General features: G+C 52.9%; 1 protein-coding gene and 1 long non-coding RNA gene across 4 annotated transcripts in view; one reads left to right on the top strand and one right to left on the bottom strand.

Annotated features, from left to right (window-relative positions):
* LRRK1 (leucine rich repeat kinase 1) overlaps positions 1 to 17221 on the bottom strand; it is a 118254-nt gene that overhangs the window by 16936 nt on the left and 84097 nt on the right. For all 3 annotated transcript variants that reach the window (XM_006182666.3, XM_032469382.1, XM_032469383.1), the window contains exons 16-25: positions 16661 to 16825; positions 15809 to 15981; positions 14649 to 14769; positions 14219 to 14378; positions 13529 to 13805; positions 10178 to 10349; positions 7569 to 7732; positions 6466 to 6605; positions 4398 to 4647; positions 1685 to 1851 (exon numbers count right to left, since the gene is read on the bottom strand). In XM_006182666.3, the coding sequence (XP_006182728.2) occupies positions 1685 to 1851; positions 4398 to 4647; positions 6466 to 6605; positions 7569 to 7732; positions 10178 to 10349; positions 13529 to 13805; positions 14219 to 14378; positions 14649 to 14769; positions 15809 to 15981; positions 16661 to 16825 (1789 nt within the window). The remainder of the gene's footprint in view (positions 1 to 1684; positions 1852 to 4397; positions 4648 to 6465; positions 6606 to 7568; positions 7733 to 10177; positions 10350 to 13528; positions 13806 to 14218; positions 14379 to 14648; positions 14770 to 15808; positions 15982 to 16660; positions 16826 to 17221) is intronic.
* LOC116660288 lies at positions 6606 to 9882 on the top strand. Its single transcript, XR_004315740.1, has 3 exons — positions 6606 to 6680; positions 7030 to 7056; positions 8771 to 9882. It is a non-coding gene; the product is annotated as an uncharacterized LOC116660288 (long non-coding RNA).

The following is a 17221-nucleotide window of genomic DNA, read 5'->3' as shown; positions in this document are numbered from 1 at the left end:
GCAGGGATGCTGAGGGCTTGGTCCCTGCTGTTCACTTTACTCCCTGCCAGAAGCCAGGACCATGGAAGGCAGAAAGGACCATCCCAGAGAGAAAACTGGGCAGCCGTGGGCCTGGGACCCATCATCTCAGGCCAGAGGAGAAAAGTCTATGGGCTGCAGGTGGGCTGTGCTGTAACCTTCTCCCGATGCCCTCAAAGTGCATCCCCCATGGAAGGCGTCTGCCTGGGCACCCCCCAGGGGCCCTTCCCACCAACTAGAGGGCCAGGATGCCACTCATGAGGCTGCAGCCCGTCCTGAGGTCACTGAGCAGTGTCCTGATCTTTCCCTTGCCAAAGTTCAGATTTTAAAGTTCATTGGACATGGAAGTTTAAACAGCATGAAGAAAATCTTGGCAAATGAAATGCATCAACTGTGCCAGAGCTCTCCGTGTGCCAGCCACGTTTGTTTTCTAAGCGTAAAAGTTTTGTTTTTTCACATTCGGTCTTTAACTGGTGAAGAATTTATTTCTGACTATGCTGTGAAGTCTGGCCTGAGGGTCCGCCCCAGTGAGTGAATAGTCAGCCTTTCCCGCTGACTTGCGACGTCACCTCTGTCACGTGCTGGCCTCCCACGCAGGCTCGTCCCGACAGGCCTATCCGCGCCCTGGGAGAAGACGGCCTTAATGCCTGTAGGTGTGTGTAAGTCAGAACGCCTGCTGGGCAGGCCTCTTTCTTTTGTCTTCCACTGTGGAATTTTCTTGGCTGTTCTTGGGTTTTTGTCATTTCATATGCATTTTAGAATCAGGGTTCTCTTTCTCTCTCTCTCATACACACACACACACACACACACACACACACACACACACACACACACACACCCTGCTGGCATTTAGATGAGAACTACATTGAATGATATATATTAATTATTCCTCAATTCCTTATAGTTTAATGGCTGCCGTGAAAGGCATTTTCTAGTGGGTCACTGCTGATGAATTTGATGCTGAGCTCATGCCTAGCAACTTTATCTTCCATTGTCCTACAATTCTAATTTTTCTACCCAGAGTGTAAATTCCTTTTGTGAGCATAAAGGTGACCAGGCTAAGCCAGGGGCAGTGAGGGGATGTGACATCCACCCTGCTGGAAGTGAGCAGGCCTTCTGGTGCTTGCACCGGCTGAGCTTTAGGTGGTGACGAGTCGCTCCAGAACGTCACTGCGCCGCACAGGATGTGTACACCTGAGTGTGCCAAGGTAAGAGGGTGTCCCCTCCTTTGGGGGGTTGGAGGTGGGGGGAGAAGCCAACCACACTGGCTTTCCAGTCCATTCATCTGGCGCTCCCACGGGCCTTCTTTTAGTGGAGATGGCCCAGGGTGAGGGGTCCACCTGAGGTCTGCCTGTGTGCCCACCACATGCCAAGCCTGGACTGGGCACAGAGTGGATGGAAACTGGAATGATGGCCCGTGCTCTTGGGGGCTCGTGTCCAGATAAGAAAGTAATCTCCAAAAGCAATTTCTAGGCCTGGCTCAGTCTGATTCTCGAGCTTGTCCCCCATCCTGCTGGAGCAAAGCAGGGCTGCCCCTGGGCCTCACTGGCTGGACCTACCCTTCTCCCCTGCTCACGAGGCCTCAGGCATCCCCAAGACAATGCAAGTCTGGCCTAAGGGAATGCACATCTGAAAAAAAATGACACAGGGTCCCGTTTACGTTTACCTGCCGGGGCATTAGCAAAGTTCTTGAATTTCTTGACCTGGAATCGCTTCACAGCCACGGGCTGGCCCTGGTACCGGGCCCGGTAGATGACAGTGCCGCTCCCACCTTGGCCCAGGATGGCGCTCTCATCCTCGCTGTGCTCCAGTTTGCTGTTCTCCAGGAAGAGTCTGCGGGAAACACAGTGCCAGGGTCAGAACAGACCCCTAGAGAGGCCACTGGGATAGGGCAGGTCCTGGGCTAGGCTGGTGCAGGGACAGGCTGGGCCACTGGTTCCCACTGTGGAGGGTCAGGGTTCGAAGCCACCTGTGGGGTCAGCCAGAGCTGGGACACACCCCGGCCCTGGGCAAATCACGCAGCCTCCACAAGCCTTGGTCTCCTCCTCTGTAAAGTGGGCTCATAACAGGAACTGTGTCAGCAGTGTGGCTGGTGACCTACATGGGGTGAAGCCTCTGAAAGTGGTGGACACGGAAGAAGAATTCCCTTAGATGTTTTCCTCCCAAACATTCTGTGCTGTGAGAGCTAGTTTCCATCAGACAAACCTTATTTACTTACTGCTACGTTAGTTGTTCCCTCTTTTTTTTTTTTTTTGAGTGGCTGGAAAATGAAGTCTCATTTCATTATTTAGAAAAAAATTCTTTGATTGAAGTATAGTCAGTTTACAATGTGTCAGTTTCTGGTGTCCAGCATAAAGTTTCCATCCTCATTTCTTTTTATTAAGCAAAGAAGTATATAAACCAGCCATGCAGTGTGTTCCCACAGTCAATGGCTAGGATTTATTTCACCCAAGGGCAGGGAGTTCAGACCTTCTCACCCGTCTGTGTGTTCTAAACCTAGGTAAAAGGGAGGTTTCTGTTAGGCTTTTGGAAACACTGCAAGTCACTCCTGGAAGGGAGGGAAAGGGCAAGGGATGAAGGGAGGGAGAGACGGAGGGAGGGAAGGCAGGTAGCCAGATGGCTCTCCCACTTCAGGGCATCCCCCAGCTCTGCTGAGGTCCACCTGGGTTTCTGATCAGTGGCCGCTGCCAGGTGCCCCCTCTGGAGCTCTCCTGGCCCCACAGAGCAACGCCTCGGACCCCCCACCCCACCATGCAGCTGTTTCCCATGCCTTCTAGGAACGGATTCTGCAGCTGCTCAGACTTTGCACAGCTTAACTGCATTACCCTCTGGGCAGATGCAACTGCACCTACTGTAGCCCTTGGTGATGCAGCTGAAGACGAACAAGGCAGTTCTCCAAGTGTCAAATCCAAAGCCGCCTGTTTAGGAAGGGTGGGCACTTGGGAGCCTCCTAGGACAGGCACGGGGACCAGCGGGAATGCTGGGGATCCCTCAGGGCTTTCTGTTAAGACTCCTGTAAACTTGGGGCCACTGGGCAGGGCTCCGTGGATGCCAGATTGTCCCCACCCCCGCCTGCACAAACTCCCACTGGGGGAGTGTGATGCTTTGGGACCATTGGGCCACAGAAGAAGTTTCCAGAGAGTCTCTGCTGAATTATGAATCCTGTTCAGATTTTTGGGCTTTTCAACTCCCAGCCAAGTACTTTAGTCTAAGAGCCATGCTACAGCCTGTGACTAGACCCAACAGGGACAAGTAATCTGGCTTTCCAGATTCCGGACAGTAGATTCCATATCCAGATTCAGAGGGGGCATAAAACATAACAAAGTTCAGCAAATAAATAAAAATTCTAAAATCTGGGGCTGCCTTAATCGGGCACCTGACCATGAAATCTGACTCATACATACACAAAACTCTGCATGTGGTCTCCAAAAAGTGATAACCCTCACGTTAAAGACTTAGGAACAAAGGGAAGTCATTTTGCAGACCAGTGGTATTTAATTGTCATTTCACCAACAAGGTAACTTGTTGGGGGATATTGGAAAGAACTATGGGGGGAAATTTTCCAACGTAGGCAGTGAATCTTAATTTAACAGACTCTCCCAGAAGCATGCTTTGGAACCCCAATCCTACAACATCTCCGAGAACTCCACATCTCTTTTCTTGGGATGGGGGAGCAATTTGGAAAAATGAGGATGCAAATATTCTTACCCCTCCAAAAGTTTACTTTTCTTTGAAGAAACCAAATAATAGCAATCCTTTGAATAAGAAGACAACAGGACTTCACCACTCCAAAAACGCTGATAACCACCAATGTCAGACTGTCTCCATGGAGACTAGCCATGGCTTCTGGTTTCCATGACTACAGAAGAGTCCATTTTTTACCCAGCACTTGGGTTTTGTGATTCTTTCCTGTCAGATGGGACCACAAAACATCTTCTCTTTTCTCCAGCATTCTCTCCCTCGTTATTATCTAAGATTAATATAGATAGACTCAACTCTAAGTACAGATTCAGAGGACCTAAATGCTAAGTTGCAGGGCAGCAGCGAGGAGTTGGCATTTGGCAAGAAAGGAAAATGAGGCAGTAGGGTCTGGGAGCACCCTCTTCTTGGATGCCAAGGGGTGTCTGTCTTCTATGCCTTGATCTGGCAGCAAAGAAGGAGTTAGGAGGGAAGGAGTGCCAGCTAACGTGAGGGAGAGATGGTGTGAGATGCCGGAATGACTTCACCCTCCAAGTGCTCTGCCCGGCTGGGCCTGTTGTGGCCTCAAAAACAGAGACCCAACAGCCTGGTTCTCTTCGGGCAGCCTAGGCCCAGAAGCTAAAAGTCACCCAGGGTGGGGTGGAAAGCAGAGGGTCCCAGGCAGGGGTGCTATGATATACCTGGCCGGGAAGTCGGTCATGAACAGCTCGGGGACCAGCTCCTGGAGAGGCACGGGGAGGTCGGGGTGCCTGGGGCAGGAGATGAAGTCCCGCTCGATGGCCGTCAGCACGCAGTCTTCCATGTCGAAGTATTGCACGTGCTCCGGTCTCTCGCTTGGGCCGGTGTGCTGGGCCCAGGAGGTCTCGCAGACCGGGCAGGGCACGTATTGCTCCATGAGTGGGGTCCCGTCGCTTTCTGTGGCCGTCAGAGCTACATGGGGGCAGAGTGGGAGTCCGCTCACCCAAAGGTGGCTGCAGGTGGGTCCCTGGGCAGCACCTGCACCCCCAGGATGGGTGGGCTTTTCACAGGACGGGGTCTGTCTGCCCTGGCCTGGGCCCCCAGGAGTGGCTGAAACGTGACTGCTGCACTCGGGTTCCTTTATGGAAAGCACCATCCTGTGCCTTGAAAGACCCACGCAGGGAGAGGCCAGGGATGCACTGGACAGCCGCTGGGTGGTCCAGACCCTGAGCCGGCTGGCCAAGGAGGGGCTGAGAGTTTGGGAATCCCTTCTGCACAGCTGGGCCCTGACAGGACTCTGCGGGCTGGTTCTGAGCTATGCCAGTCTCCAGTGACAAAAACCACAAGTAAGGAGCCGTCCTTAAAATTAGAAACATAGAGCTTGCAATTACTATGATCCTTCCTAGAAGAGCAATGCTGGAGGAGGAATGAGTACAAATTATAATAAGACAAAACCTAGTCATTTGACATGAGCTCCCCTGGGCAGGAGACACAGCTCTTCTGCACACCTCTGAAAGGAGGCGCAGAGCAATTCCTCCACGCGGCCCATGGAGATGCCCTCCCAGCAAGCTGATGGCTGCTTTGTGCAAGGTGGACTCCTGGCCCTTTCTGGGCACATCTGCTACCTGCAGGCCCATGTGTAACGCATCCTGCCATCTGGCTGGTGGTGCTGTACCTGGGCAGCCCCATCTCGGTCCCTCAGCCCCGTCTTCCTGTCTAATGGACCCCCAGTCAAATCTCCAGCAGCACCTGCTGTGGGAGGACCACTGTTGATGGGGAGCCACAAAGGGTCTGGAGGGTTCACATGGCCTAGAGGTCCCCCTTGGGTGGCCAAGCACCCTTCAACTGCCACAACCCATGCACCAAACTGCCTTCTCTGAGGCCCCTTTCTAAAATGCATTTTTTCCTTGTAGGTCACCCTTCCCATCAACACCTGAAGGACCCCGGACCCTGGCGTCCAGAGCGTTGATCCGGAGCGCACAAGGCCCGTTTCTTAAGCATTTCCTTAGATGCTCTGCTGGGATGCCAGGATGGCATGTGGGTGAGGAAGCCAGCACAGGAGGCTGGAGGACTGGACTAGCGGATCCCAAACCCGCTCTCTGCTCTCTCGGCCGCCAGCCTTCCAGGGCTGAGGGCTCATGGGGAAGGAGTTTTGCCCGGACAGCCTCCTCCCAGTGGGACGCCCTGTGGGTTTGTCTCCACTCCGGTAGCAAAACAAACAGGGGACCTCAACAGCTTCACTTCAAAAAGTATTTTCTTTAAGTGGACTGTCTATGAAGAAACCGATCAAAGGGGCTGGAAAGGGCCACGTGGGTGGCCGATCGCCGCTGGGATTCAGGGGTCAAGGGCAGGCAGGGCAGGAGAATGGGGACCCTTGGCAGGTGTGGTGCCTTCCCTCTCACCCCTGCACCAGCTGTGGGCTCCCCCCGGATTTCAGCAGCCTTGTCCTCACTGTGTAAACAAGACTGTGTGAGGCGCACACGAGGGTCTTCCTGGACCATGCGTGGTAACAGGAAGCATCTTTCTTCCCACAGACTATGGGCAGCCATGGGGCCACGTCCCGCACAGGACCTGTGGGTCTGGGCCCGTGTCTCCCCCGCAGCGCCCCAACTCATGCCTACAGCTTGACTCCCCTGGGGCTCAGGACTCTGCCAAAGGGCTGTTAGGATTCCTCTGGTCTCCTTGAGCTGAATCCCAGTGGGATTTCTGTTCTCCAAGTAAGAAACCCTACCCTGATTTATAAAGAAATAGGAACATGAGCAAAGATTTGGTTCAAGAACGTTTTCTTACCGGGAAACCACTGATCAATCAAGGAGTTGACGTGGTCTGTGATAAAAGCCATTGCCGAGAAGTCCCTCATTTCCGATTGGCAGATAATTTTTATTCCTCCACTTTTTTTCTTTTTCCAGTTCACATCTGAGGATTCCACACTGCAACCCAGAAACAAAAAGAGGTCCATTGTGATCGGCCACGAAGGGCCCTGGGAGAATCTCCTTGTCTCCAGGGTGAGGCTGCAACCCCTAGGGGCCCCCAGGTGCCCGGGCAGGACTATCAGGGGTCTCCTGCATTGGTGTCCTTGTGTGCACAGCCCTGCCTTGTCACCCTGCCACCCCCAGGATGGGGATGGGGACATAATGAGGACTTTGCAGTGAGGGATGCTCAGGCTGGGATCTGAGCCTTAGGTGTGACACTGGGGAAGGTTTTGCCCCTTTCTGAACCATAGGATTCTCATCTACCAAGTCGGGGGCTGTGAGCTTTAAGTGGAAACATTGCTATGAAAGCACCAGGTGTCCAGATGGCCCAAATCGGGCCCTCAAAAAAGTTACTTTCTCCTTTTACCCTCTCTTCTCACAGAGCTGAAGAATATCTGAAAAATTCGCTGTAAGTATGAAATAATCTTGTGTGTGCTAAACCTGATAAAAATCAGTTACTAAACTGTTGAGCTGATTTTATCTATCTCAAAAAATAAACAAACAAAGAGAACAGGAAAAGGGATCTAAGGTAGGCATCGCGGGATGTGGGCTAGGGAACCAGTGCCATCGCCAGGACATCATCTCTTAGAACAAAGCGGGTGGGGCTGGATGAATGCAGGTCCCTGCAGGTCCCACCTAAGTGACCAGGGGGGAGCTGGTTGCTCTCACCCCTGAGCTTAGTGGCTACCCCCTTCCCTCTAGTCCTGGGCTGTAGTCACCACATCTTCCCTTGCCTTTCCTGTCCTGCAAGGGCAGAGCAGGAGGGGTGGGGAGATGGGGAATCTCTGGGACGTTTGCAAGGCAGTTTCTGATTTCTAGCAAGCGTCCATGATGAGCTGCTCTCGGGAGCAGAACTCTGGGCACCACGTGGGCAGTCTCACGGCACTGTGGTGACCCAGATGAGCTCTCAAACGTTCCTACCTGAGGTAGCCCCCGTCAAAGGTGACCAGGAGCCCTTCCTGCCAGTAGATGGTTTGATTTCTTTTCACTCGGAACGTGCTGCAGCGATTTCTCTGGTTTCCCGTAAAACTATAAATGGCGACTTTCCTGTGTCTGCTTTTAGTATTCTTCTTGTTTTCAAAAAGCTGAAAGACAGAGAAAAGGCCCTGCTTAAGTATTCCTGGCTCCTCGCTGGCCCTGGGCAGAGCTCTGAAGAGGCCAGACTGGCCCCCTCGTGATAAATGACCACTGTCTGTCTTCCCACCCCCTCCTCCTGCACCGCTCATCCCGCTGCCAAACGAAATGCTGCTTTATCTGAAGGGGTCTCCCGGATACTCTGGGAACGCATTTCCCCCAGAAGATTGAAAATTGGCTTTTTTTTTTTTTTTTGCAAATATTTTCCCTCCTTGATTTCACAAGCAAAAAGTTACCTTAGAAAATGTGGCAAATACAAAAAAATATGAGAGAGAAAAAAAGATACCAAGTTAACATACGCAGAAAGATCACGAAGATTTTGGTATACTTCATTCCAGGGTTTTTTTCCCCCCCTATCTAGATGTTTATAAAACAGCTGAGGCCATATTTTGTAATTTCACATTTCTATTTTTTCCCTATCTAGATGTTTATAAAACAATTGAGGTCATGTTTTATAATTTTGTATTTCTAATTTTCTAAATTTCTAGTTGTGTATACTTTAAAAAACTTTGTTTTTCCTGTGCCATTAAAAACTCATAAAATTCATTTTTTTAAAAAGCTCAACATATTTTTCATCGTCACTTTTTTTTTTTTTTGCTGTGAAAGCTCAACATATTTTTAAAGTATAGTAATTTCCTGAATCATTTTTTTCTTCGGACTTTTAGGTTGGTTCCAATTTTTGCTGCTTCTGATAAGCCAGATGAAGAAGAGAAAGCACAAAGCTTTCTCTGATTTCAAACAATTGCCTTAGTTGAGATTTACAGCAGAAGGATTATTGGGTCAAAGGGTCTGAACGTTTTCAGGCTCTGGATTCTTAGTGAGAAATCGCTTTGGAGGCGATCAGGGTGCATCTCCACTGATTCTGGGGCTGGGCAGCCAGCTCTTTGCTGATTTGACAGGTGAAAAGTACTATCTTACCAATGCTTTAATTTGCATGCCTTTGATTACTTTTGAGAATGAACTCCTTTTCTTCCTCTGAATTTCAATAGGACGTCTTCCCTAATTCGGAGTGAGGGATGCTGCTGGGAAGGGTGCCTGCCGCCACAGCCAGCTGGGTCCCCACCCCGCCAGCCACTGAGCTCGCTTGGGAGCTCAGGCCTCACACGATGCTGGTGCTCGGTGACCTCCCACTTGGAACGTGGCAGGAGGAAGAGTTCAGAGGGAGGGCAGAGTGGCCAAATGGGAACATTAGGAGAGCCAGCCCCTGCGCCCACTCCTTCCATCCCTCAGTGCACCCTCCTGTGTCACTAACAAGTCTCCCTCCCACTAACACGAGCTGTGAGTTACGATTTTCAGGCTGTTGCATAGATTTTTGAACATTTCAGTAAAATCGGAAGATCAAAGCGTATCTTTATTTAGCCACCAAGTTGTAATTCCATGATGGCATTTTAATTAGAATGTGGCAAAAGCAAACTCATGCTGAGATTAATGTCAATTATTCAACAGTCCTGGCTTATGTCAGGGGTTCTCACTCTGTCAAGTGGGTCAGAATCCTCTGGAAGGCTTGTGAAAAAACAGAGTCCTGGAGTTTCTGATGCATTGGGTCTGGGGCAGGCTGGAGAATTTGCACTTCTAACAAGTTCCCAGATGAGGCTGATTCTGCTGGTCCAGGAACCCCACATTGAGAACCACCACTCTGGACAATGACTATGTCCATAGTCCTGTCTTGCATGAAATGGATGTTGACTGACAGCCGGGACTCCTTTCAACAACCCCAGGTGAACCCACAGAAAAGAACTCCTTGGGTGAGGTTCTCACTGCTCCCAGACCAAGTTAAAGTTCTATGTCCATGGTTCTCAAGCTTGACTGGACAGTGGGATCACCTGGGGAAGTTTAAAGAATATGGATACCTGGGTGTCACACCCATGGACTGTGATTCAGTAGTCTGGGTCTGGGGTCTGGTCTGTGTCTGTTAGGAGCTCCCCAGGGGAGTCCAGTCACAGCCTGAATGGCAAAGCCCTGGTTCTGAAGCCGTGGTCCTCCCAGGTGTGCGCCCGACCAGCTGTATCACCTGGGGCAGGGACTAGAGAAGTAGACTCTAGAGTCCCAGCCTGCAGCCACCGAGTCAGATCCTGAGTGGGGCCTCGCCATCTGTGTTCTAACGAGCCCTCCTGGGGATGCTGATGTGGGTTAGATTAGAACCTGTGCTCCTGCTGGGCTATTCTGTCCGAGCCAGCTAGGTGCTAATGTGATATTCACAGAATGATTCAAGCGGGTCCGCGGCCCAGAGGGGAGAGGGCAGCTGTGCTGCGCGGGACTCTGGGCCTGATGTCGGCAGGGAAAGGGCCGTCAGCCAGGTCCCTCCAGCAAAGGGCGTCTCCCTCCCTCCCCAGAGGGTGCACCTGCAGGTGCCTCGCGAGCATGCACCAACGGCCCCATTCCAAAACAGCAGCTACCTGGAGGTCCATCTCGGCCAAGCTGATCAGCATCCGTGCTATGAACCTTTGCCAGAAGCCAACGGGAACGAAGCTCATCTTAAACACCCTCTGAATGGTGTTGGCTGCGGGGTGTCGCATGCCGTGGGTATCCAGGCCAGGTTTGGATGGCAGGAGATGTGGCAGGAGATAGCTGAAACACATCAAACGGAGCTTGTGAACCGTGGGCCTGAGCTCTGCTGCAGGGCCCTGACCCCAGCAGATGGCCTGGCCTGGGACAGGCTCTGCTGAAACAGCTCAGGTTGCCTGCATATCTTCCTCCCGGGGTCTTTGGAATCTTATTTTGACTTATTTTTTTTTGGTGGGTGGAGGTAATTAGGTTTACTTATTTATTTTTAGAGGAGGCACTGGGGATTGAACCCACAACCTCATGAAAACGTCGGTGCGTGTAAACGCAGACACAGCACGTCGCAGCTGATTCTCTGTAAACTGGGTTGTGACTGGGGAAATCACTTAAAATTAACTTTGGATGAAGGAAAAACAAATACAGCTGCACAGTTCCAAGGACAATGTAGATGTTGGGGTCAGAGTAACGTTTCTGGCCTTCGAAGCTCTTTATTGTCCTTGGCCAGTTGAGACAACACAATTGCCTTAGAAGTTGGGGTGAGGCTGTTGGTGCCAAGGAGCTGTGTTTGAGGGGAGCGCTCGTGCTCATCATAAAAATGCTGAACCATCATGTCAGTGAGCTGTTCATGACTGTGGTCATTTGAAAACAGCTGACACAGGGGAGGTCCCTCCAAGAATTCTGTGTGCCCTGGAGCTAAGGCAGCCACGCGCAGAGCCCTGGGTGGACCCTTTTTCTTAAAGGCTTTGCCTTCAGCCCTCCTAATCCTTTAAAAAATGCACCAGTTTAGATCCAATAAAATGTCTTTGGAACTTTCTGGAAGAGAGCCTCGAAAATACTGTAGAAGGAAAACTCAGTGACAGCCCAGTGGACGGAGCTCCTAGGGGTCAGTCCTTGCTCTGTGTCTTCATCACACAACTTAACTTTGTTGGGATTCTGCTTCCCTGACCTGGGGAGAGAAGGGACACCGACCTTGCAGGGTTGGACAAGGTGCAGGTGAGGCCCGGGAGCTGGGGGGCAGATGTGAAGTTTTAGGTCCTTTCCAGCCATTTCAGGTCTTGAGTGAAAAAACCTTCTCAACCACCCCAGCTAGAGTGCCTCTCTCTACAGCCGGGCGCTTTCCAGCAGACGCCCTGATTTAATCCTTCATGTTCTTGAAAAGTCCTTCTTTGGGTCTCTGACCTCCTGAGACAGGAGGCCCTTGTCAGTGCCCAGTGTGATTTATTCTGCTTCTTCTGCCCGCATCTCGCTCAGCTGGGAACTCCTGGGACTCCCTTACAGGGGCTGTGCCCTGTAGCTTCTTTCTATCTTACAGGTGTGCCCTACTCGTGGGGAGGGAGCTTGCTGTGCACCCAGGTGACCCTGCCCGCAGCCTGCACAGCGGGTGCTCAATATTTTTGCAGACGGAGATGACTTAGGAGCCAGCATTGCAAATAAAGAGATTCAGAGTGACTGGTAGTGGAAGCTTTTCTCAAGGTGATCAGAGCCCCAGGAGAGACCACCAGCACCTGTTTGAGAGCCATCACCAGTAGGGGGGCTGCCCCGGGGGTGACTTTGGGGAATTAAGAGGTGAGCCCTTCATGTGCCTGTTGAACAGAAAGCCCTGAAGACCCAGGTGAAGCCGGCTCCCGCTACATCCCCGAGGTTGTCTCAGTGGTCGGGCAGGAGCCCTCCCTGAGCAGTGAGAGCCAGGGAGGTTCCACCTGGAAGATGGACAAATGCCCGGAAGAGTACGTATGCTTTTGGGAGGTTCAGAAATGCCCTGAAGGGTTCCCCAGGGACTCGAGGCATTGGCTGACTCCAGGTTGAAAACTGTGCTCTAAAAGGAGAAGCAAATGCCTCTGTTTGCATTGATAGTGCTGTTGACCATATGAAAGCTTATGGTGCAAGGAGCTGGAACTTGCCTGGGGCACAAGGGCACCCTTATACCTGTGCTAAGATGAAAAATACTGGCACACTCATGACTTTAGATGGGCCCAGACACCACTGGCTGTGAGTCCTTAGCACACAACGGTACTGCTAACACCGCATGTCCTGCTCACAGGCGCAGGAGACATCTTCCATACATTATCTAATTTAATCCCCACAATAACACTAGTAGGTAATAGCATTATTCCCATTTTACACATGAGAAAGAAAGGAACTTGGGATTCACACTCAGGAATTCTGGCTCCATGTGCTAACCTGCTACACTATAAGCCTCCAAGAGGACTTGGCAATAATCTGGCTGATTTTACTGTCCAGCCTGACATACATCTGTGTATAACTGGCTTGCTTTTCCTGAGTGCTAATATCTCCCCACTCCTCTAACCTGTTGATAAAATAACTAGAAAATTGTCAGATCCTGGCAATGTGGTAAACTCACAGGCTGCCTCTCATGTCCTTTTTCATGGGCCAAAGTCAAGGACACACCTGGGCCACGGAATGAAGGATCATGTGGATTCTGAATTCCTCTTTGGGGTTTCTCTTTTTAGGACTCACTCATGACCCCCATGGAGCTGCAGCAGGAAGGACTGTGGCCCCCCTCCCACAGTTATAAGGCCAAGTGGAAATCTGGGAGGGGCCCCAGGCAGAGGTGGCCCAGGGCCGGCATCCAGGGGGCCCAGTCTATGCTGGCTGCACATGGTCCAGGCCAACTCTTCAGGAGTCTCCAGTGGGCATCCCCCCAGATCGCTGGGGTTGAGGGGCAGTGTGCTGACATGTTCTACGGCAGGTGCACAGAAAAGATCTACAGATTTGAGATTCTGGATACTGCCTCATGGCCAACAGTACCAGTAGAACTAGGAAGTGGCTAAAACTGAAATTAGGGCCATGGAGGTCCTGAACACCAAGCTGGTGTGGGTCAGAGCTCACTAGATGGAACCCACGTCTCCTTCAGCCCCTGCCCTCCCTGCCGGGCTGTGTAATTAGCACTCACATCTTTGTCACTCCATTTTTTTTCACCAAATACCCAAGCAATCAACCTCCTAATACGTAAACACCCCAAAGTTGTTTTTAACCCCATTCTTACATGTTTTCCTACACCTTTTTAACAAGTGGATTTCTTTGAAGCCCCTGAAAAGAGACACCTTCAGCACAGGAAGAAGCAGTCAGCTGGGGGCTGGCTGAGCCCACCCTTCAGTTCCCTAGCTCATACTGGCAGGTCATTTTCACGCCCCTCCCTGGAAATCTTGCTCAAGCCACCAGCGCCCCCAGCCTCAAAGCCTTCCTCTAGGAAGCAGCCCACCCAGCCTGCTCCGTGGCCTCACCTGTCATTGGCAACGGGCAGGGCGATCTCAAACTTGGCCAGAAACTGAAAATACTGCTCTTCTGTCTGCTTCGTGAAGCCAGTCCCGACCAGTAGCATCCTGAGGTCCTCCGCCTTGATCACCCCGTTCTTGGCCACCGACCTGGAGCCCTTGATGTTGAAGATCCTCTGCAGACACTCGGACAGCCAAATGGGGTCGAGGAAGTAGAGGTTCCTCAGGCCGTGGCTGGTGTCCGGGAAGTGCAGCAGGGTGCCGGTTTCAATGAGGAAGCTGATGGCTGCCCAGGAAAGGGGAGGAGGGGGCAGCGTCAGACAAAGGGCAAAAGGGACTCTGGGTGACTTCCTCCTGAGGAGGCCAGGTCACAAATTCTTCCTAAGAAGCAACAACACTCCCACCACACGGGGCGCTTCACATCAGCCAGCTGCCCCATCACAGGTTCTCAAGCGGCGTCTTGTACTGATCTGACCACAGCTGGATGGAGGGTTATAGCTGATTGATCACCATCATTCATGGATTCTGTCTTTGCAAATTTGCTTACTCATTAATGTTGGCCCCCAAATCCATCCCTGCAGTGTTTTCGCAGTCATCTGCAGACACACGTAGAGCCGTGAAAAACCTGAGTGCCCCTTCCTGGGGGGCCCCGTGCCTGTGCCTGCTGATGCCCCCCCGGGGCCCTCCCGGCCCACCCACCAGACTGCAGGTCCTCGTAGTCCTTGATGTCGTTGCCGGGGATCTGCTCCACCAGCTGCTCCAGCTGCCTGTCCGTCAGGTACTGCACGTCGTCGCTCAGGCTGCGGCGCTGCTGCTCGGCCAGCACGGCCTCCTGGAGGCTCAGGTAGCTCCTGGGGATCTGCGACAAGTGGGGCAGGGCTGGGCCCTCTGGTCCGCAGCGATGCCCGGCCAGCCCTGCCTCCCCTGCCGCCCTCTGGAGGCCTGAGCAGGTGGAATGTTTCCCATCACTGCCCCACCCCTCCCTTCCCCCAGAAACTGCTCACAGGGGGACCACAGAGTCTGAGAACACAGCACACACAGCCCGCGTGTTTTACAGTCGAGGAGGCGTGGATGCCCCGAGATGGGGAAGAGGCCCCTCTGGGTTCAAGTGGCCGAGTGAGGTACCCACCAGCCTCCCCGCAAGTCGCTGGCAGCCGATGGTGCTGCCCACATCCTTCATGTTGCACGTGACGTGGAAAATGAGCTGCCGCAGCCCCTCCTGACCTTCCAGGCTCTTGCAGGAAAGCTCGCTATGAGAACAAAAAAGAACCGCGCTTACTCCTCGCGCCTCCCCTCTCTGACGAGCACTGTAATGTCTGTTTACCCCAGTGTTTTCTCCCAAACACTGGCAAGTTGAGAACACTGACGAGATGGACATAAAAATTTACTGAGGCTTATACTTGGTACAAAGCATGGTGCTCGGGACACCACAATGGGCTGCTTTAATCTGTCCTCCAAACATGCCCATTTTACAGAGGAGGAAAGTGAGGCATACACAAGGTGACCCCCAAGGACACAAGCTGGAAAGGAGCAGGCTTGGGTTGGACCCAAGTTTCCGACCCAGAACCAGCACATTCCTAGCTTCACAAGGCCCCAGGGGGCGTTCTCAAGGGCACTAGAGGAATTCCGGAAAGCCCCAGCCTACACTCAGGTGGCATGTCTCCAGGCTGATCCGTGCCCTATGTCTATGGCACCTCACCCAGAGCCACTAGTGTAGCAGCAGCAATGCACTGGATTCCCATCAGAAAGCATGTATTAGCTGAGCCTCAGTTTCACCATCTGCAAAGTGGGTACAACAATCCCCGTACCCTGTAGGGCTGTCGTGAGAATCCAAGGACAGGAGGTGGGAGAACTGACCAAACCAGGACACTGGTCCTAGCAGCACTGGCCTATCCCAGGCCCCACCCTGCGGCATCCTTCTGCATGCATCCCAGCCCTTTGGGACCACTCAGACCCAATGGAAGGACTAGGACCACAATCTGGGGTCTATTCTTGATCAGTGATCAACAAATGTGATGGGTGGTGTTTGAATCTCTATCTCCTGGTGCCCTGGCGGCCGTGGACACCCAGAACTGGCCCTGGGGGTGGGGAGACCCAGTAGGAAGTCCTCTGGCAGCTTCTCATCCTCCCCAGGGCTGGGTCAGCTCTGGGGGCTGAGCTGCCACCCTTTACCCTGGACGGGCCCCAGAGGAGCCCAGCCCTGGCTCAGGAGCCCTCTGCAGGCAGAGCTCAGGCGTCCCCAGGAAGACGGACAAGTGAGGGGCCATCAGAAAGCCAAAGGACACTCACTGTAAGTGTTTGAAGGTGATGTCCGGGAAGCCCGTGGCCCTGGACCCGGAGGGCGAGCGGCAGAGCGCCAGCACGTAGGCGCGCAGGGTGGCGATTCTCTCCACTCGGAATTTGGCTTCAATTAAGTCCAGGTGTGTTCCGACCACCAGCACCACGGCATTTGGGGCCTTGGCCTGCGAGAATGAGCCCCAGGTTGAGCACTAGTTCCCCTTGCTCAGACACGGGATGGGGACAGCTCCCCAGGCGGCAGACCCGCAGCCATTCACCCTGCTGTGCCCCAGGCTCCTCCCTGTAAACCTGGAGGACCCGCTGTGCACTGGGGCGGGTGTCAGGGCCTGTGACTTCTCCCCGAGGCTGGATCTTGGATCCCTTCAGACAATGTGCCAGCTCCCAGGGCAGCAGCCTGCATCCTGGCCCACGTCTCCTTTACACTGGAAAGGGGAGCCCTGTTCCTCTTTTGGGTCCAAGATAGGGGGCACTTAAGTTTAAGACAGTGGGGGCAGGATATAGATCAGTGGTAGAGCACATGCTTAGCACACACAAGGTTCTGGGTTCAGTCCCCAGTACCTCCTCTAAAAATAAATAAATAAATCTAATTACCTCCCCCTCCTGAAAAAAATTAATTAAATTTAAGGCAGAAGGAAAATACAAGATCATGTGACCAACCATGCGGCCAAGGAGGGTCTGAAGCGCTTCACGGTGACCTATGATTCTGGGGGCCTCTGTGACAGCCCGCCAAAGTGTAAAGCATTTCCCCCTAACCATTTCCTTGTTTTCCTTTCTCCCCCCAGAAGTGGCCGGGCCCCTGTGATGCCCTGAGGACTGAGAACTGAAGGGCTGGCACCTCCTCACCTCGATGTTGAGAAGCCAGAACTGGAGGTTGGCCACAGCCTCCTCCCCCAGCGCCAGGTTCCAGACCACCACGTACAGGGCCTTGTCCGTGAAGAAGCACTGGTTGACGGTGGCCATGCTGGCGGGGCCGCCGATGTCCCACACATTGAATTCCACGGACTCAACCTACTTGAGCAGCAAGGCAGAGACAGGGAGACATTTTAGCAACCAGGGTTTTCGTCCATCAAATTGAGATAACTGATCTTTCTGAGCGCCGTACGTGGGGGCCTGGAAAAGGCACGGCAGTGGGGACAGCACAGGGTCCAGCTGTTCGCCTCAGCTATCTGAGGGAGGGGAGGGGGCCCAGCAGCCTGGAGGGGGCTTCTGGGGGCTTCTATCTACTGCTAAGGGGGCAGGGGCCCTGATGGCTGGCTCCGGTGGGTGGAGGCATCTGTGGAACATTGGCGGGCATTGTCTGCCTCCAGCTAGGCTGCAGATGGTTAGGAGACATCCTGCTGGAGGAAGCCCGGGGCTGACGTCAGTGCTCACACCAGAGCTTAACCTCCATCCGTGCAAGGGCAA

This window comes from Camelus ferus, chromosome 27, assembly GCF_009834535.1.
Source record: "Camelus ferus isolate YT-003-E chromosome 27, BCGSAC_Cfer_1.0, whole genome shotgun sequence".
Lineage (NCBI taxonomy): Eukaryota > Metazoa > Chordata > Mammalia > Artiodactyla > Camelidae > Camelus > Camelus ferus.
Note: the sequence above shows the minus strand (reverse complement) of the source record. Positions and strands in the feature narration are given on the sequence as shown.